This window comes from Penicillium malachiteum, assembly GCF_028827825.1.
Source record: "Penicillium malachiteum strain IBT 17515 chromosome Unknown utg000003l:1.0-4950554.0:1.0-4952489.0, whole genome shotgun sequence".
In the NCBI taxonomy this organism is placed as follows: Eukaryota; Fungi; Ascomycota; class Eurotiomycetes; order Eurotiales; family Aspergillaceae; genus Penicillium; species Penicillium malachiteum.
The window spans coordinates 644,707-660,058 of NW_026643096.1; the positions used below are offsets into that span (position 1 = coordinate 644,707).

At 46.7% G+C, this 15,352-nt stretch overlaps 5 protein-coding genes across 5 annotated transcripts; 3 read left to right on the forward strand and 2 right to left on the reverse strand.

Moving 5' to 3' along the window:
* Positions 1 to 32: 32 nt before the first annotated feature.
* On the reverse strand, positions 33 to 990 carry N7483_006565 (uncharacterized protein; the record flags this gene model as incomplete). The annotated part of the gene is made up of 2 exons (XM_057090002.1): positions 33 to 869; positions 940 to 990. 2 exons carry the CDS (start codon positions 988 to 990, stop codon positions 33 to 35), a joined length of 888 nt encoding a protein of 295 aa, XP_056944743.1.
* A 1,430-nt stretch (positions 991 to 2,420) lies between these two features.
* Positions 2,421 to 2,906, forward strand: N7483_006566 (uncharacterized protein; the record flags this gene model as incomplete). The annotated part of the gene is made up of 2 exons (XM_057090003.1): positions 2,421 to 2,686; positions 2,744 to 2,906. The coding sequence occupies 2 exons, from the start codon at positions 2,421 to 2,423 to the stop codon at positions 2,904 to 2,906; spliced, it is 429 nt and encodes a 142-aa protein (XP_056944744.1).
* A 766-nt stretch (positions 2,907 to 3,672) lies between these two features.
* Positions 3,673 to 6,300, forward strand: N7483_006567 (cell division control 45 family protein; the record flags this gene model as incomplete). The annotated part of the gene is made up of 2 exons (XM_057090004.1): positions 3,673 to 4,437; positions 4,495 to 6,300. 2 exons carry the CDS (start codon positions 3,673 to 3,675, stop codon positions 6,298 to 6,300), a joined length of 2,571 nt encoding a protein of 856 aa, XP_056944745.1.
* Positions 6,301 to 6,775: 475 nt separating this feature from the next.
* On the forward strand, positions 6,776 to 8,391 carry N7483_006568 (uncharacterized protein; the record flags this gene model as incomplete). Its single annotated transcript, XM_057090005.1, has 3 exons — positions 6,776 to 7,583; positions 7,645 to 8,108; positions 8,191 to 8,391. Coding segments are annotated over 3 exons (1,473 nt in total), but the record flags the coding sequence as incomplete, so codon positions are not given.
* A 306-nt stretch (positions 8,392 to 8,697) lies between these two features.
* N7483_006569 (putative JmjC domain protein) lies at positions 8,698 to 10,419 on the reverse strand (the record flags this gene model as incomplete). Its single annotated transcript, XM_057090006.1, has 1 exon — positions 8,698 to 10,419. One exon carries the CDS (start codon positions 10,417 to 10,419, stop codon positions 8,698 to 8,700), a length of 1,722 nt encoding a protein of 573 aa, XP_056944747.1.
* Positions 10,420 to 15,352: the final 4,933 nt, after the last annotated feature.

Genomic DNA, 15,352 nt, shown 5'->3' on the forward strand with positions numbered 1-15,352 from the left:
GAGTTTGCCTTTATCAATTGGCCAGGTAGATTTCAGTGTTTGATCAAGCCCGCAAGGGCTAATCTTGCACTGTTCTTCAGGTTTTCCGACCCCAGAACTCTTTTTTCACATCTTTCTTCCGTATATTTCTTCTCGTTGATATCGCTATCTCTGGCTCCTCCCACCCAAAATGGAGTGATCAGCGGTGGTATAACAGTGTATGCATCCAGAATGCCTCGTTGTATCATACTAATCATGGCAAGATCTACTGGTGATTGAAGACCCTGGTAACCGCCAAGATTGTAAAGTAGGGTTTGGGCGGCACTTCTAGTCACAGCATATCCCAGCGCTCCCACAGGATACCATGATGGGGCCACAACACGCGAATTTGTCTGCTCGCTGGTGTTGACACCCCATACCTCTAGTTCGAGCTTGTACGATCGTCCGAGTTTGTCGAATTCTGGCGCGTTTGGGTCCTGGTAAATATAGCAAGGTGGTAGGTTGTATAGGTTAGGGATATTTGAGCTGCTGCCCACGTAAAGAACATCCCAACCAGAGCCTTCGGGTTGAAGGTTCTTTGTTAGTAGTAGCACATCTATCAGAAATCTCATGAATTTAAGCATACCATATGGAGCTGGCCTCGGTTCCGCTCGCGGAGTCAGTTGTCTGAAATCTTTCTGGAGGCTCATTTGATGGCTAAGCTCCGCAAACACGTGGCGAATATTGATATCCCAATCAACATCGTCTTCGAGAATCAAGGCTGTCTCTATATTCTCTGATATGATCTTCCTCCAAATGTTTGCATGTGCCCGCCAGCAACCTAATTGTTCATTTCTGAGATAATGGCTTCCATAAGGCCTTGCCTTTTCATGTATCAGGCTTCCATAAATCTAAAAGCTTGTACCAACTAGATCAGTAATTTTAACAGTAGAGATAGCACTCTGGGTCAATTCCTCTTACACCATGCTCTGGCGTCAAGGATAAGCCACTCGCAGCTGCAATCAAAGTCATGGCATCTTGCCGGTCCGTGCGACTAATACGCGAGTTTATTAGCACAAATAGATCCGCTAAAAAGACCCATTGAGGGTGAGTCAAGAAAAGCGAAGAAAAGACATGTTTTGGGGACACACTGCGGTAAACTTATGTAGAATATTTTTTCGAAGCCCAGTGTTGAATTCATGGAATCATTCCGTAGTCCAATTGTAGCCGGCAGAGTGCGTGGAGAGCAAAATGTGAGTAGCAGACAGCATAAAAATGTAATATAGACACCTGTGTAGTATATAGGTCGCATGGGTTGTTTTTGCAGTAGTAGTGTGAAGTGCATTTTGCAACTTGAAGGAGTCACGGTATGTTTTTCTCGTAGAGTTGAAACTGAATTTACGCTGAGAGATCAACCTACACCTGGGCATAAACTCCTCTCCACATAATATAGCGAAGAGCCCTGGAGCCCAGGTCGAGCGGATTAAATCATAGTTCCCAGTCAAGACGGCTACTGTCAATTAGCCCAAGCAGCACATAGCCAGGCCTTGAGGTTTCCCGGACTTGCCGAATCGTCATCAACATTTGAAAACGCTAGTCATAGCCCTGGAGAACATTCGAAGGTCAAAAACTTAAATCCATCACCAGATCACTCAGGTATGGATTCATTAATGATTAGCTAGGAAATTTAATCCTAAGCTTCAGATACTAACCGAACACCATTACGGAAAAATTATCCTATATTCCTACTGGAGTCTGGAAGGGTCCTAAATAATTTCCCTATGGTATACTTACCTTTTAACCAGTAACATTTGAACAAACATATGATACTACTTGCATAGATATACTGATTATGTACAAATTTCCGCATGCGGAAAGTTGAACAACCTGAGCATGTCATCATTAGCTAAGGTTCCAAGGTTATCAACGATCTATAGATCCACGGATACTGTTAAGGTTATCCAGATATCCATACAAATACTATCTAGAAGTGATCAATCTCCAGGGCTCTCCCCCACACATGTGCATATCTATAAGCCGTGACCTTTATCACGCTTTCCCCCTCCCCCCAATTCAATGTTTCAAGTTCCTTGAGCGATGATTTTCAATTCGAAGCAATACTCCGAGTCCTGAGCTTTGGTTCGTCCCCAATGCCAATCTAAAAATGGTATTATAATCTAGAGTCTAGACCATAAAACATGTAGAGCCGCGGCACAATGATCTTGAAACAAGGTTCTCGTATCGATCGGATCTCGTATTAATCCAATCTTGCTGGCTTTGTTGGACCAAAGATCCAAGATCAGTGGTTTCTGGTGAGCTCATAGATCTTTGATGTGTTTATTCGGGTGATTAAAATGTGATTTATGTCACTTCAAATGTTCGGAGGTTGTCAGTTCAATTCTCTAATATTCCCGATATTTCTATGAGAGACAACACACGTACATCAGTCCCCGATATTAAACATGTTTTTAACCAAAAGGTTCCTACTTTATTTTATCGCAATTGCAACTGGTCCGTTAGCCATCACTTGTCTTCCGGACGGCTGGCGACTATGGCCAGAAGGTCGTGCAGACCACGTCATTGAAGAACGTAGTCTTCAATGCGATATCTATGTTGAAGTGATTAATTTATTAGGGGCACTTGGTGGACCCGCAACTGCATTTTGCAGCTCTTACCTCCATATTCCCAGTGTCACCACAGTTGAGCCCACTGTCGTACCACAACCAGTGTAAGAAGACCTGATATCTGGAATTGATACGAGAACTCTGCTAACATATCGAGGCAGTACGTATACATATACCGATATTCTGTTTACCACCAATGGCCCTGAAAAGATGATTAAGATGCTGAAGGAAAGACGGAATGAGCCGGCCAACAATATTGAAGCTCGAGCCACCCCAGCTGCTTTACAGCGCTTCACTTCGGGGGGAGATCTCCGCGGCATGTAGTTGTCTACATATTACGCCAGCTTCTGTTTATACAACAACATATACAGCTCCCGCTCAGGTGAGTCAAACATGGATTTTGCTGAGGGATACTACATGGTGGAATGCAATATTTGAAGGAGAAGCTAATTGTTTTAGACTATAACAGATACTGTTTTTTTCCTGACAACATTAATACCCTGAGATCACCATCGAGGTAGCAATATTGAAGTTTGTATTATTTTCTCCCATGCTAATTTCGACTGCGAAGAAGTGGTTTACTGCTCACTTCCAAGGTTCTCTGTCTCATATTTGTGTGATTAAAATCATTACTCTACTTTCATGCCAGTGGTTTAAAGAGAAATCAATGGATCAAACACATCTTAAATTGATATTTTCAGAATACTTAAGATTCAATGGATGTTGGGGAGATTCATATTTCACTAGTATGAGCATCAATGATTTGACCCCTTGAATTTAGCATGAAATATGTAATAATATAATGTTTTTAACAAGTGTTATAAGTATTAATTGTTGTAGAAGCAGGGGTTTCGGGTCTAATTAAACGAACAATCCAAACTTTTTGTCTCGGCGACGGATGGAATCTGGCACGTGCACTCGACGCGTCGCGCTTTCTCAAACCGGGAAATTGATGTTCACCTGGGAACATCAAGTCAACTTTACTACCACACTACTCGACACAATTAATACCTCTACTCTTCTTGACGATCCAATATTCTTACAATTCTTCATGCTCAAGTTTATCTCATACCCTCCTCCTTAGCTGGCCATGTATCTTCCGCGCCAGCTCATCTCGCAACTATACCTCCAACTTCTCCGATCCCACCACCCCCTCTCCCCACCAGTCCTAATTCTCGTGGCGCTCGAGCCAGACGCGTTATGTGCCTGTCGAATTCTGACCGCATTGTTAAAACGCGACTACATCCCTCATAAAATTCAACCCGTCGCTGGTTATGGCGACCTCGCGCGCGCCGGCCAGGAATTGGTCCAGCCCATGCAGACTACCAATGGAGGCAGCGGAGGTGTAGTTGTCTGTCTAGGTGTTGGTGGACTGGTTGATCTGGCCGAGATCCTCGCGCTCAGCAACCCCGAGGACGAGGTGGAGGATATGGGCGGGGTCGAGATTTGGGTTTTCGACGCGCGCCGACCATGGAATTTGGGCAATGTCTTTGGCGGACAGGCGGGCGGCGGTTCAGCCATGGTGGAAATCGATGCGAATGCGCGAAGGCGTGGACGAGGTGTAGACAAGGGATGTATCACTGCGGCTTATTCTTCCAAAAACGGCGGCATTGTGGTGTTTGACGATGGTGACATCGAAGAGGAGCTCATTAATGAGCGAGAGGCCTATTACGCGTTGCTAGACATGCCTGAAGTTGATGAAGACGATGACAGTGACGACGAGTTGAATGGAGATATGGATGGTGATGAGACCGAGCCTGGTTCTAAAAAGCGCAAATCATGGTCCGGTCGCGAAGACGAGGATGATTCAGATGAGGATGATGGACCTCCCCGACAGCGGAAACGAAGCAATTCAGTAAGTAGTGCTCTATGAAGTAAATTCTTGTGACTAGGATCTAACTTTCTTTGACAGGGCTCTTCATTCGTCACATCTCCAAGTCGACAAAGGAGAGCAGGGATCAATTCTTCCAACTCGTCACGTTCTGCCACTCCCACTAGCGACTCGCCTTCTCCTGCGGAGACAAAACAACCCTCGGGACGGTCTCTAAAACGACGCCTAATTCGACTCAAGAGGAAACATGAAGCAGTGTTGCAGACCTACTATGCTTCCGGTACATCATACTCGGAACCAATTTCATCACTCGTTTACTCTTTAGCGTCCGAGCTTGGTCGAGACGACAATGATCTCCTTTGGCTTGCCATTGTTGGCGTTTCCAGTCTAGAGCTCAGTGGTCGATCTATGACCGGCGTGGGAATTTCAAATACACTGGAGTCAGGAGGCTCCGCTGGATGGGGAGGACAACGTGGAGAGCACATTCGCCAGATCTTTCGGGACGAAGTTCACCGTCTCAACCCGCCTGACCCTATGGAACGAGACCGAGACATTAGAGGAGAAATCAATGGTGTCATTCCAACCACTGCTAGATCTCCAACAGACACGTCAATCCGCCTCTCCCCCGAGCCACGTTTCTTGCTAGTTCGCCATTGGTCGCTCTATGAGAGCATGCTACACAGCCCCTATCTAGCTCCGAGGCTTCATGTCTGGACCGAGAATGGCCGCAAACGACTCCATAAACTCCTCGCCAAGATGGGTATCAGTCTTACGCAGTGCCACCAGTACTACACACATATGGATATGGAATTGAAGCGAGTACTCCGGGGACGATTACTCAAGTATGCACCTCTGTATGGTCTTGAGGGCTTGGTTCCTCCGGAGCCATCTGGGCACTCCAGCTCCCGGGAGGGCTGGGGATTTGTTCGCTGCTGGGGATGGAAAGCATGTCTTTCAGCCACGGATGTTGGTGTTATCCTTGGTGCTATGCTGGAAGTGGGTCCTCAGGAGGCCTCACCGTCCTGGGATGTTAAGCGTGTCCAACGAGCACCAGGATCGACCGATGATACCGAAAATGGAGGTGTCACTGGAGAGTCAGATTTGGCTAGTCTTCTTCCCCGTTTCTGGAGTGCATATGATGCACTCTCACTCACTTCTGAATCACCAACTCTACTGATGGAAGCTTTGCCCTTGGCTCAACACCTTCATCGGGCCATCCTTCGCACTGGAACCTCGTTGCTTTCGAAGCATCAGATTCGACATCTTCGGGCCTTCCGTATTGCAGTTGTGAAAGATGGGCCTGACGTGAAACTTTTCACCAATCCAGGAGCTTTGACCAAATTAGCCCTATGGGTTGCAGAAGCTATTCGAGTACAGGAACGTGAGAAGGGAGACTCGGTGAAGATTGGACGTAAGCGAGCTGCCGGTACACCCCTTGTGCTCGCAGGTCTTGACGAAGACCGGGACCTGTACGTGGTAGTAGGTACAGGAGGTGGCGGTGGTGTGATCGACTTCGCAGCTATGTCCAAGCGCCAAGAAGAGCGCCGCAAGAAGAAGGAAGTCAAAGATAAGAAACAAAAAGAGCGAGAGGAAAAGCGGGCCAAGCGTGCCGCAGAACGTGCTGAGCGAGACGATGAAGAAGATGAAGATGAATCTGAAGAATCTGAATCATCATCTGAGTCCGAGTCCGAGTCCGAAGACGAGGGAGGTCATCCCAGTAAAAAGCATCTGTTGCGCAATCGCTTTGGCATTGCATTCCAAGAAGTGGTCCAGGAGACCAATGCCCGCGTCCGTATTGACAGCTTCGAGCACTGTGTGGTTGAAGTAGCCAAGGATGACCTTGGTGGATTCTTGGAGGCATTGAGCTTCCGCAGCGTTGTAGGCTAATACCCCGTTCATCGACACTTTTTTTTTTACTTTCACTCACGCCGTCTACGACCTGACATCTTACAACATTTATGCGTTTTCAAGGCATTGGAGGGAGGAATTGGGCTTTATTTTTGTTTTGTTTTAAGGTGGCGAGCTGGACTTCGGTGGAATACATGATCAGCCCTATGCATGGATATCCCTTTTTTCCTGTCATTGCATTCACGTTCGTGGTCATTGCATCTGAGTCTTTGCACTTCATTGTGGCGTTTTAAGGTGGTTTAGTGAGTTGGTCATATTGTCTAGTATTTGATAGTCCTTGATCTCCAGGAATGAAATCTATTTGCATCATGATCGGACTTCTCTCCGCACAATAGAATTTCCCCGCATCCGCGCACCGCGCACCGATAACCGCGATAACCCATAGCTATAAACAACACAATTACCCCACTGTCAATTGATTCCAGATATCACTTCTGGCTGAATTGAATTATAGATTTCTACAATAATACCTTACGGACCAATGTCGCATTCACAGCAATACCCATCGCTTCCTCGCGAGACCACCCTCGCCCAACTACCTGCCGAGTACCCTATAGACACGCAAGACCAAATTGCCCAGATTCTCGCAACCTCCTCCATCAATCGCCTTGTGGTCCTAGACGATGACCCAACAGGCACGCAAACCTGCCACGACATCAACGTCCTCGCCGTATGGGATATCCCAACTCTAGTAACAGAATTCAAAACCAATTCAGCCGGCTTCTTCATCTTAACCAACTCGCGTGCCCTCCCACCCGCAGAAGCCGAGACTCTCATCGAAACTATATGCACCAACGTTTCCGCCGCAGCAAAGTCCACAGGAAATAAAGTGGACATCGTACTCCGAAGTGACAGTACTCTCCGTGGACATTTCCCCTTAGAGCCAGATGTCGCACAGAAAGTCTTCGATCCTGCAGATGCTCTCGTTCTCGCACCATTCTTCTTCCAGGGTGGAAGGTTCACCATTAACGATGTGCACTATGTTGCAGAGGGTGATCAACTTGTTCCAGCTGGAGAAACGCAGTTTGCGAAAGATGCAACATTCGGATACAAGGCCTCGAATCTACGGGATTACATTAAAGAAAAAGCACCGGGTCGATTCTCCGATTCGCAATTACATTCTGTGACTATTAATGAGATCAGAGAAGGTGGTCCTGATACTGTATGTGAGAAGTTACTTGCTGCACCAGCCGGTGGAGTCATTATTGTCAATGCAGCGGCGGAATCAGATATGCATGTCTTCGTCGCTGGGTTACTACTTGGTATATCATCCCCTTAACCTTCCTTGAAACGGAGTCTAATATCTACTGTCACGGTCTACAGCCGAGATTAAGGGGAAACACTTCCTCTATCGAACAGGTGCAGCCTTCGTCTCAACAAGACTAGCCATCCGCTCCAAAGCCCCCATAACCGCAACACAACTAAATCTTCCTTCACCTCGACAAACAGGTGGACTCATCGTCGCAGGCTCTTACGTACCGAAAACAACGGCTCAACTTAAGGTTCTAACAGATCGCCGTGGAACAACAGGTCAGCTCGCTATAATCGAGATCAAGGTCGAAGACCTCGTCGCCTCTCCAGAGACAGCTGCGGAGACAGTGGCGCGTGTGGTTCACGAAACGGAAACATATCTCGCGGCTGGAAAGGATACGTTGGTTATGACTAGTCGGAAATTGATTACAGGGGCGGATGGGCTTTCCTCGTTGAAGATTGGGTCTGTTGTTGCTGAGGCGCTGGTTAGCGTTTTGCAGAGAATTGAGGTTCGACCTAGATATGTCATTGCTAAGGTATGTCCACGGGTTGTTGCCAGCTCCTGATTATTAAGTGATCTGCCATGCACGTACTAGTATACTTATCCATGTCTTCCAGGGTGGTATTACCTCGTCCGATGCTGCTACAAAAGGGTTGAATATTAAGCGTGCGTTGATTGTTGGCCAGGCTTCTCCTGGTGTCCCCTTATGGAGATGTGATGAGTCTACGTCTCGTCATCGCGGCGTGCCTTTTGTTGTGTTCCCTGGTAATGTGGGTGGAGAGGCGACGTTGTGTAGATTAGTTGAAGGATGGAGTTAGATATGAACTGAATGAGTAGTGTTTAAGAAATTTTGATCTTTTTTTGGATTTTCAAAATATTTTCTTGGGTCTGGTAAAAAAAAAAAGAATTAATCAACAGGGGTATCAAACCACCGATCGAACTCCTCGTAAATGCCTTCCACGCACTGTGCCTCCAGTAGAGAGGGAGGACAAAAGACCCGTCAACATAGTAAATCTCTGTAATGCCGTCCGGAACAAAACTTGAAACTCCATCCATATGCGAATCATATCTTCATAAAATGGGACCCGTTAAATCATTGGGCTTCAAACGATTGGACGACCATATTAATCATCAGAGTATTCCATCCAAGGTTCCTTTTTCCACCAGAAACTGACGCTAACACCAGCGCGGAGCGCACGCACATAGTGCCACCAGCCAATCGGGATGTACAAGCAGTCACCCTCCTCGAGAACAGTGTCAAGATACTCAAGGTCCTGGAAACCAGGCCAGAGGTGTTCCCATTCCTCCGCCTCAGCTGGAGAAAGCTCGATGTCCTCGATATTGACCAAAGAGGTATTCGACATGTCGATCCGACGGGGGCTTCGCTCTGGGTCCTCATCTAGAGCTTCTTCGAACAGCTCAAGGCCGCGGGGATGAATCCTATCGGCAGGGGTGTGAGGTGAGTAAAGGCGGATGTACTTGGAACCGACAACCTGACAGAAAGCGTTGTGGTATGGGTCGTGGTGCAAAGGCGTGACAGTCCACTCAGGGCCAATCCAAGTGTTGATAATTGGCTCACTTGGGTTCCCTGGAGTGAAGTCAGAGTCATAGCCCGGCTCCTCAGTGGCCTCCACGGTCAGGTCGGCAGGGTTGGGTTCGACCTCAGCGCCAGCTGATTGACGCGCTTGTTCCTCTGCACGCTCACGCTTTGCTTTCTCATAGACCGGGGTTCCCGGCTCCGGTCCGAGCGTGGGGGCGTGGCACATGTCGGGAATGCAAATGTCTTTCCTCAGAGCCGGGATCTGAGTGAGCAGGTCATGCTGGGCGAGGTAGGCAACTCCGGCTTTGCCAAGGTCGGGCTGCCAACCAGTCATCGGTCTATGACCAAACAAACTTGGCGAACAGTCACCTGGATCTTCCTGGCTTGACTGATAAGAGGGCAATTCTTCCTCATTCCACAGGTACGACCTTGCAAAGTTCCCAAACTCTGTGATCTTTTGGCCCCATCCCTCAGCTGTGTATGACTTCCCGAGCTCTACGGGAATGAGGCGACGACCCTTCAGAGTTTGCTTCCACCAAAACTTGCTGGACGCCCAAGAGTTCTCCCCCGATCGAGCTGGCCAATGCTCACATTCACCCTCAACAACGAAGGGAGTGCGAACATTTGTCAGATGATTCACAAGCCAGTCAAGAGAAGGATTTCTAACACGCAGAACCGGGTTTTTGACTTCAGGACGGTTGACAGATTCCTGTGAGAACATAGGTAGTTCCAGGTTTGGCTGTCCGGGCCACAGTAACTCATCCGAACCCTCAGTGCTTGGCTCTTTCTCCTCAATGGCCCTCTGAATCTGGTCAAACAGCCCGTGCACCTCTCGCTGACGGCGAGGTATGCCTGTCATGATCAGGGCAAAATCCAAAGTATGAATCACATCCTTCACAAGCCAGTTGTATCCCGGGACATCAGGGTCGAATTCCAATTTCTTGTCCCGCCTTTCCTTGATATGGGAGATGAGCTTGTCCAGTCTGTCATGATAGTGCATTGCCCATGGCTCACAGTCAATCAGATGGCAATGTTGAATGATCATGAAGACTGCCTTCACAATCGATGCATCCGTGAAAAGTCGGCGCCAGCACATCTTCACATCCTTGTATGGATAGACACTGCGCATGTGGGATTCAGCGCGTTCAAGGACAAAGTCAGGGTCCCGGAAAAGCTTTCTCTTGAGGAGCGCATCACATTCGTGGATGGGGTCGTCCGATGAGGGATTCGCGATCGCTTCCAATACAGCGCATATGGCGTCAGGGAAAGAAAGACCCAAGTGGATACCAGACAGGATGGCAGACATGATGAGGTTGATGGAAATTGCGGTTTTTTGATAAATGAAGCTTGTGAACGAAAGGAAAAACGCGTTAACGCGAAAGGATTCAGTGTGGGTTGTGTTCCATGAACGAAGATGCAAGGTGAGAAGGTAAACAAGAGCTTCTACCTGGAAGGCCGCAGTGGGGAAAAAAGTGCGGAGGCGGAGTTCAATTGCCGGCATTATCGTTATCGGGCCTTATCGCTATAAAAAGGCGGAGGCGGAGTTGAAATGACGGCAGTATTGAGCTTTATCGATGACGTATAGATAAGGCTCGATAAGGAGATCGATAAGGAGCTCGATAGTGGAGTGCCATCGTCCTTATCCAATGGGTTTGCATCTTGAGTCGATGATTCCAAGTATTGAGATACCGACTGGGTATTCAGATGGCTTATGTTCATCCTTAGGGCTTTTACAGAGATCTGCTGGCCCAGCAGGTACTACATGGACCACAACTTGAAATCTGCAACCCAAACCTGAACTTGAACATCCGCTGGTAGCATATACATATCTGAGAACAGGCTGGCAGTCCATAACTTCAACTTCAAGTTGAACCCGTCACGGTGGACTTGAACAATCCAGATAGTATACTTACTAGTACTACTAGTAGGTACCACTGCCCATATGAGCTTCATGTTTAAGAGAAGATGGAATTGGGACCTTAATCCATGTTCAAGTTGCTACATAATATGACTCGAATTCTGAACCTTACAAATTCCAAGGTTGAAGCTTGGAACTTGAAATATGGTGGGCAAAAATTGAAAGACAGATCTACTCTGTATAGGGGAACAGTCTCAGACTCGGAGATGCATCTGTTCAAGATTTGACCAATCATTCCAGTCTACACTTCCAAGGTTTGCAGGGATGTCATGAAAACAGCAAGACTCGGATCCAGGAGGACGCTAACTTGAAAAATATCTCTTCCCAAAACTTGGAACTTGAAGTTTGACCTCAATCAACTCCAATACCTTACAGGAGACACGGCTCGACAGGCATCTATATTCTCCCACACGTGCAAAAGCAAACACCAAACCCGGGCAGTATGGCAGTATGTAGTCCATGTGTCCATCCTCTATTCGGGCCAACACAGAAATCGGACTCACCGTCTCTTAACCTTGCCACCAATCCCGCTTAATCCCTGTAATATTGATTTGGAATATAGACAGGGATTCGATATTCTCAGCCTTGAATGGGGAGACTAGCCTTGTACTAGCTGCATGAAGCCGACGTGGCTGGCGGATCGACCTATTGAGGACCCGCAGAACCAATGACTCGCCCCGGATTCAATTATCAACAGTCCACTTGCATTATCAGCCTGGAGTAGCCCAACGCTTATGCACAGATCACCTATAGCCCTGTAGTAAAAAATATCCATGATTTGTGAGGAATAGTCGTTGATGTGTGACTCGGAGCTCGGGTAAGGCCCTTTTCCGATTTATTTCTTATTGCTTTTTTTCGTCCTCAATAGGAAGAATGAGGCTCCCACGAGATCGTACGTGTGTAGCATGAATAAAGTCTGATGAAATTAACTTTTTCATTTCTGGGCAGTCGGGAAATCACAGGTTCAAAGTCAAAAATGGATGTACAGAGATTGAAAACAAGGCACAATACCTAGTAGGGGAGCTGAACTACACTCCCCGATGCCCGATGGGAGTACCCTTACCCTTGAACATTTAAACCCGATCTCCAATGATCCCCAGGCGATGAGTGTCTGGAAAGCCAATTGACCCGTACCTGCAAACCTTGGCACCAAATTAATTTCATAACGGAGTCTCATTGGCCAGAGCCCTGGAGTAATGATGTTTGTTGCTAACATTTTGTTCGAAAATGGTCAACTGTGCGACGAAATTTTGATCGGCGGAATAGGGAGCATGGCAGCCTTACAATTTAGTCATACTATACAAGGATTACCCCTGTTTGCCCCAATTTCCAGATCAGTATGGAGCACGGAGTAGGGAGTACTGGGATGTTCAACGGGATATTTTCGAAGTATACGCAATGCAATGGACTCCCTACCGCTTTGTGCATTTCCAGCCCTTTTTGAACAACTTGAAGGATTACAGACTGGTCGAGACAGATCTCCCGGGTCAATTTTACGTGGGTCACTGATGACTTCAGATGTTGAGATACCTTGCACTTATGTACCTACCCGTGCTACTAGTAGAGGGAAGTACCACTCGGCACTGTTACCGGAGCCCTGGATACTGGCCTGATCAGCAAGGCAGACGATCAATATATCTAGTTATGGGTTCTGGCTCGGAGTTACAAAACCCGAGTAGTCCATCGCTGGTCCAAGTGTAGGTTTATGGAGGATGCAAAAATTCATCGAGATCTAGAGTGCAATCTCAGATACTCAAGAAACCTTGGAATCGACATGCATCTGATGCAAAAAACTCCAACCGAAGTTAGAATTGTGAAGGTACTATGGCATGCAGCAGATAATGGAGTGACACTGGGATTCAATGTATCAGGAAGTGTACTCCGTACTGATTTGGAATTCCAATGATACTCATTATAGCAAGAGAGCCCCGATATAGTAAGACACGAAAATCTATGGATACCCCCTGTTTCTACCATGGTTGGCCAGAAGTCTTGGTTCAAGCAATTGATTGTCACATCTGGAGCAGGTTTTTTGAGCCGATCAAACGGGGGAAGGGCAAAAGTACGATACACGGGGGTTTGACATGTACTTTTGTTGATACATGAGAAACAGAAAGTTGCATATTTAGGCCGATCTTTATAAAACTGGCGGTGCTGATAAGCTCAAACTAGTGGAGATTGCATATGAGCATAGTAAACAGTTGAATGACGCTGTGACCATCAGTTTTATCCATAGATCTTTTAGTTTATAGCTTGATTCAAGTCAAATTTAAGTCAAACTTGAAGGTATATTCAGATTTGGTCCAAAGTGCCGATTGCCGAGCAGGGCGTATAATCGCATTGTTTACTTTGTACGAAGTACCTCGTATGCTTTATGCAGTCAGAAAAAGAAATTCAGAAATACTAGCATTGCAAACCACTAGCAGCTGTCAATGAATAGACCAAAGTACGTGGAAAAGTCATTTGCGCTCTATCTACTTCGTATGAGGACCAGATCGGGCAATAGAACTTTGAGATCGGGAAGATCGAATTCCATCGCATATACTCCGTACAAAGTGTACATTGTGCCGTGTCGGCTATGTTCAACCCAGATCAAACAAATGCATTAACTAGTATTTTTGTAAGCCAGAAGTAGTCAATAGTGCTCTGTACACCTGTAATACTCAGCCCCGGGGGCCAAGCAAACAATTTAGGTGCAACCATGCCTCCACTGAACACTTTGGATACATCAACGAGCCTAATTTTGCCGCCGGTCCAGAATCCTGTCAGCTAGCCCCCCGCACGGAAAGGAAAAATTTCCAAAGTACGACTAGTGTCTAAAGTACGTGTCAACTTTTGACAAAGTACGGATCTGCGTTTAAGTCAGACGGCACAAAAGGGGGGGGCCCACTAACGAACCACGCCCCTGAGATGCACAATTCATGAGATCCGAAAAATAAAAAACGTCAAATGAAACGAAAGTTTCAAGACCAGCTAAACTTGTACTATAACAGCGGGGAAGTAGGGATACTAAATCCACATTACTCTTGTGGCAAAGATTCAGATTCAGGTAAGGGTGTGGATCAAGTTCTCCGGAGACAAAGAACTTCCACCTCACATGACCAGGAACCGAATCAATAGTGTGAAAATCATTGCAAGGAAGTGTAGTTCCATGACGAGTAACTGGCTCCAGCAGAATTTTTGTACCCGTCACCGCGGCATCGGATGCTGCATTCCGATGGGGCTTGCGTTGCCACAAGTGGCACAAGTGGGAAAAGGAACAGGGGTAGGGATGATTCCTGTTGGTCGGGGAGATGAAACGAGCAGAAAATCCCAAAAAATACATTCCTAAATTCCAAGGAAAAACTAGCCGTATACTCCGTTTTAAATGGTGGATCTAGGATTGACATCTCCTTTTCCATGGCTTTAACTGGTGTCTTCCGTCTCTTCCCCTGGCGGCTCCAGAGGGGCAAAAACTGGGGCTTCAATCCAGACTAGGGGAGGTTCAAGGCGATCCCCGTTAGTGATTGGTTCGCGGATGTATAGATTGAGTCCCCCGAACCAAAGCTGGATTTGTTCAAAAATGTGGTACACTAAGTACTACTCCATCGCATTATTTGAATCAAAGACTGGATCTAAGAAATGGGAATTTCAAGTTGCAATACAGCCTCGGGTCAACTGGAGTAGAATGTGAGAACCGGAGAACATGATGATGAAATTTCAAGTTGTCTCCACTTAGACTAATAGTTAGACTAAGAGCGTGAAAGACAAAGAAGGTGATAGAAATTAGGTACGGTATCCCCGAGGCTGGCTTCTTTGTACTCCGTGTATGGGATAGTTGCAACGTTTGTACTGCCCAGACCATGACTACTCCATACAAGTCATTCACATCAAGTACTTTTGATCAATTCTGCAATTAACAATGGTTGAATGGTTGACAATGCACAATCTGTCAGCATTGTTAGTATTATGCACTAAATCCAAGCCAAAAGTCTAGATCGATAATTGAAACCGGAGGTCTTCGGTACTCCGTCCTCAAAGGGGACCTGTCAACCCAATCCTTGACCCACCATTGGAATATCGCGGGGATCGAGACCCCCAAGATGATAAGAGTTAAGCTCGTGGCAAGAAATGGTATTGATTTATTTTAATCAAATATAACAAGACCATCACACTTGTGGAAATTCCGCGCACGGTGTTATCCGTACTCGGTACTTGTGGTATCTTTGAAGAGAAGCATCCAGACTACAACTCCGTACTTTCTTGACTTTCTTGTTCTCTCGATTAACTTCAACTCTCTCGATCGATCGGGACGCACGGGAAGTTACGTATAGCTCAGAAA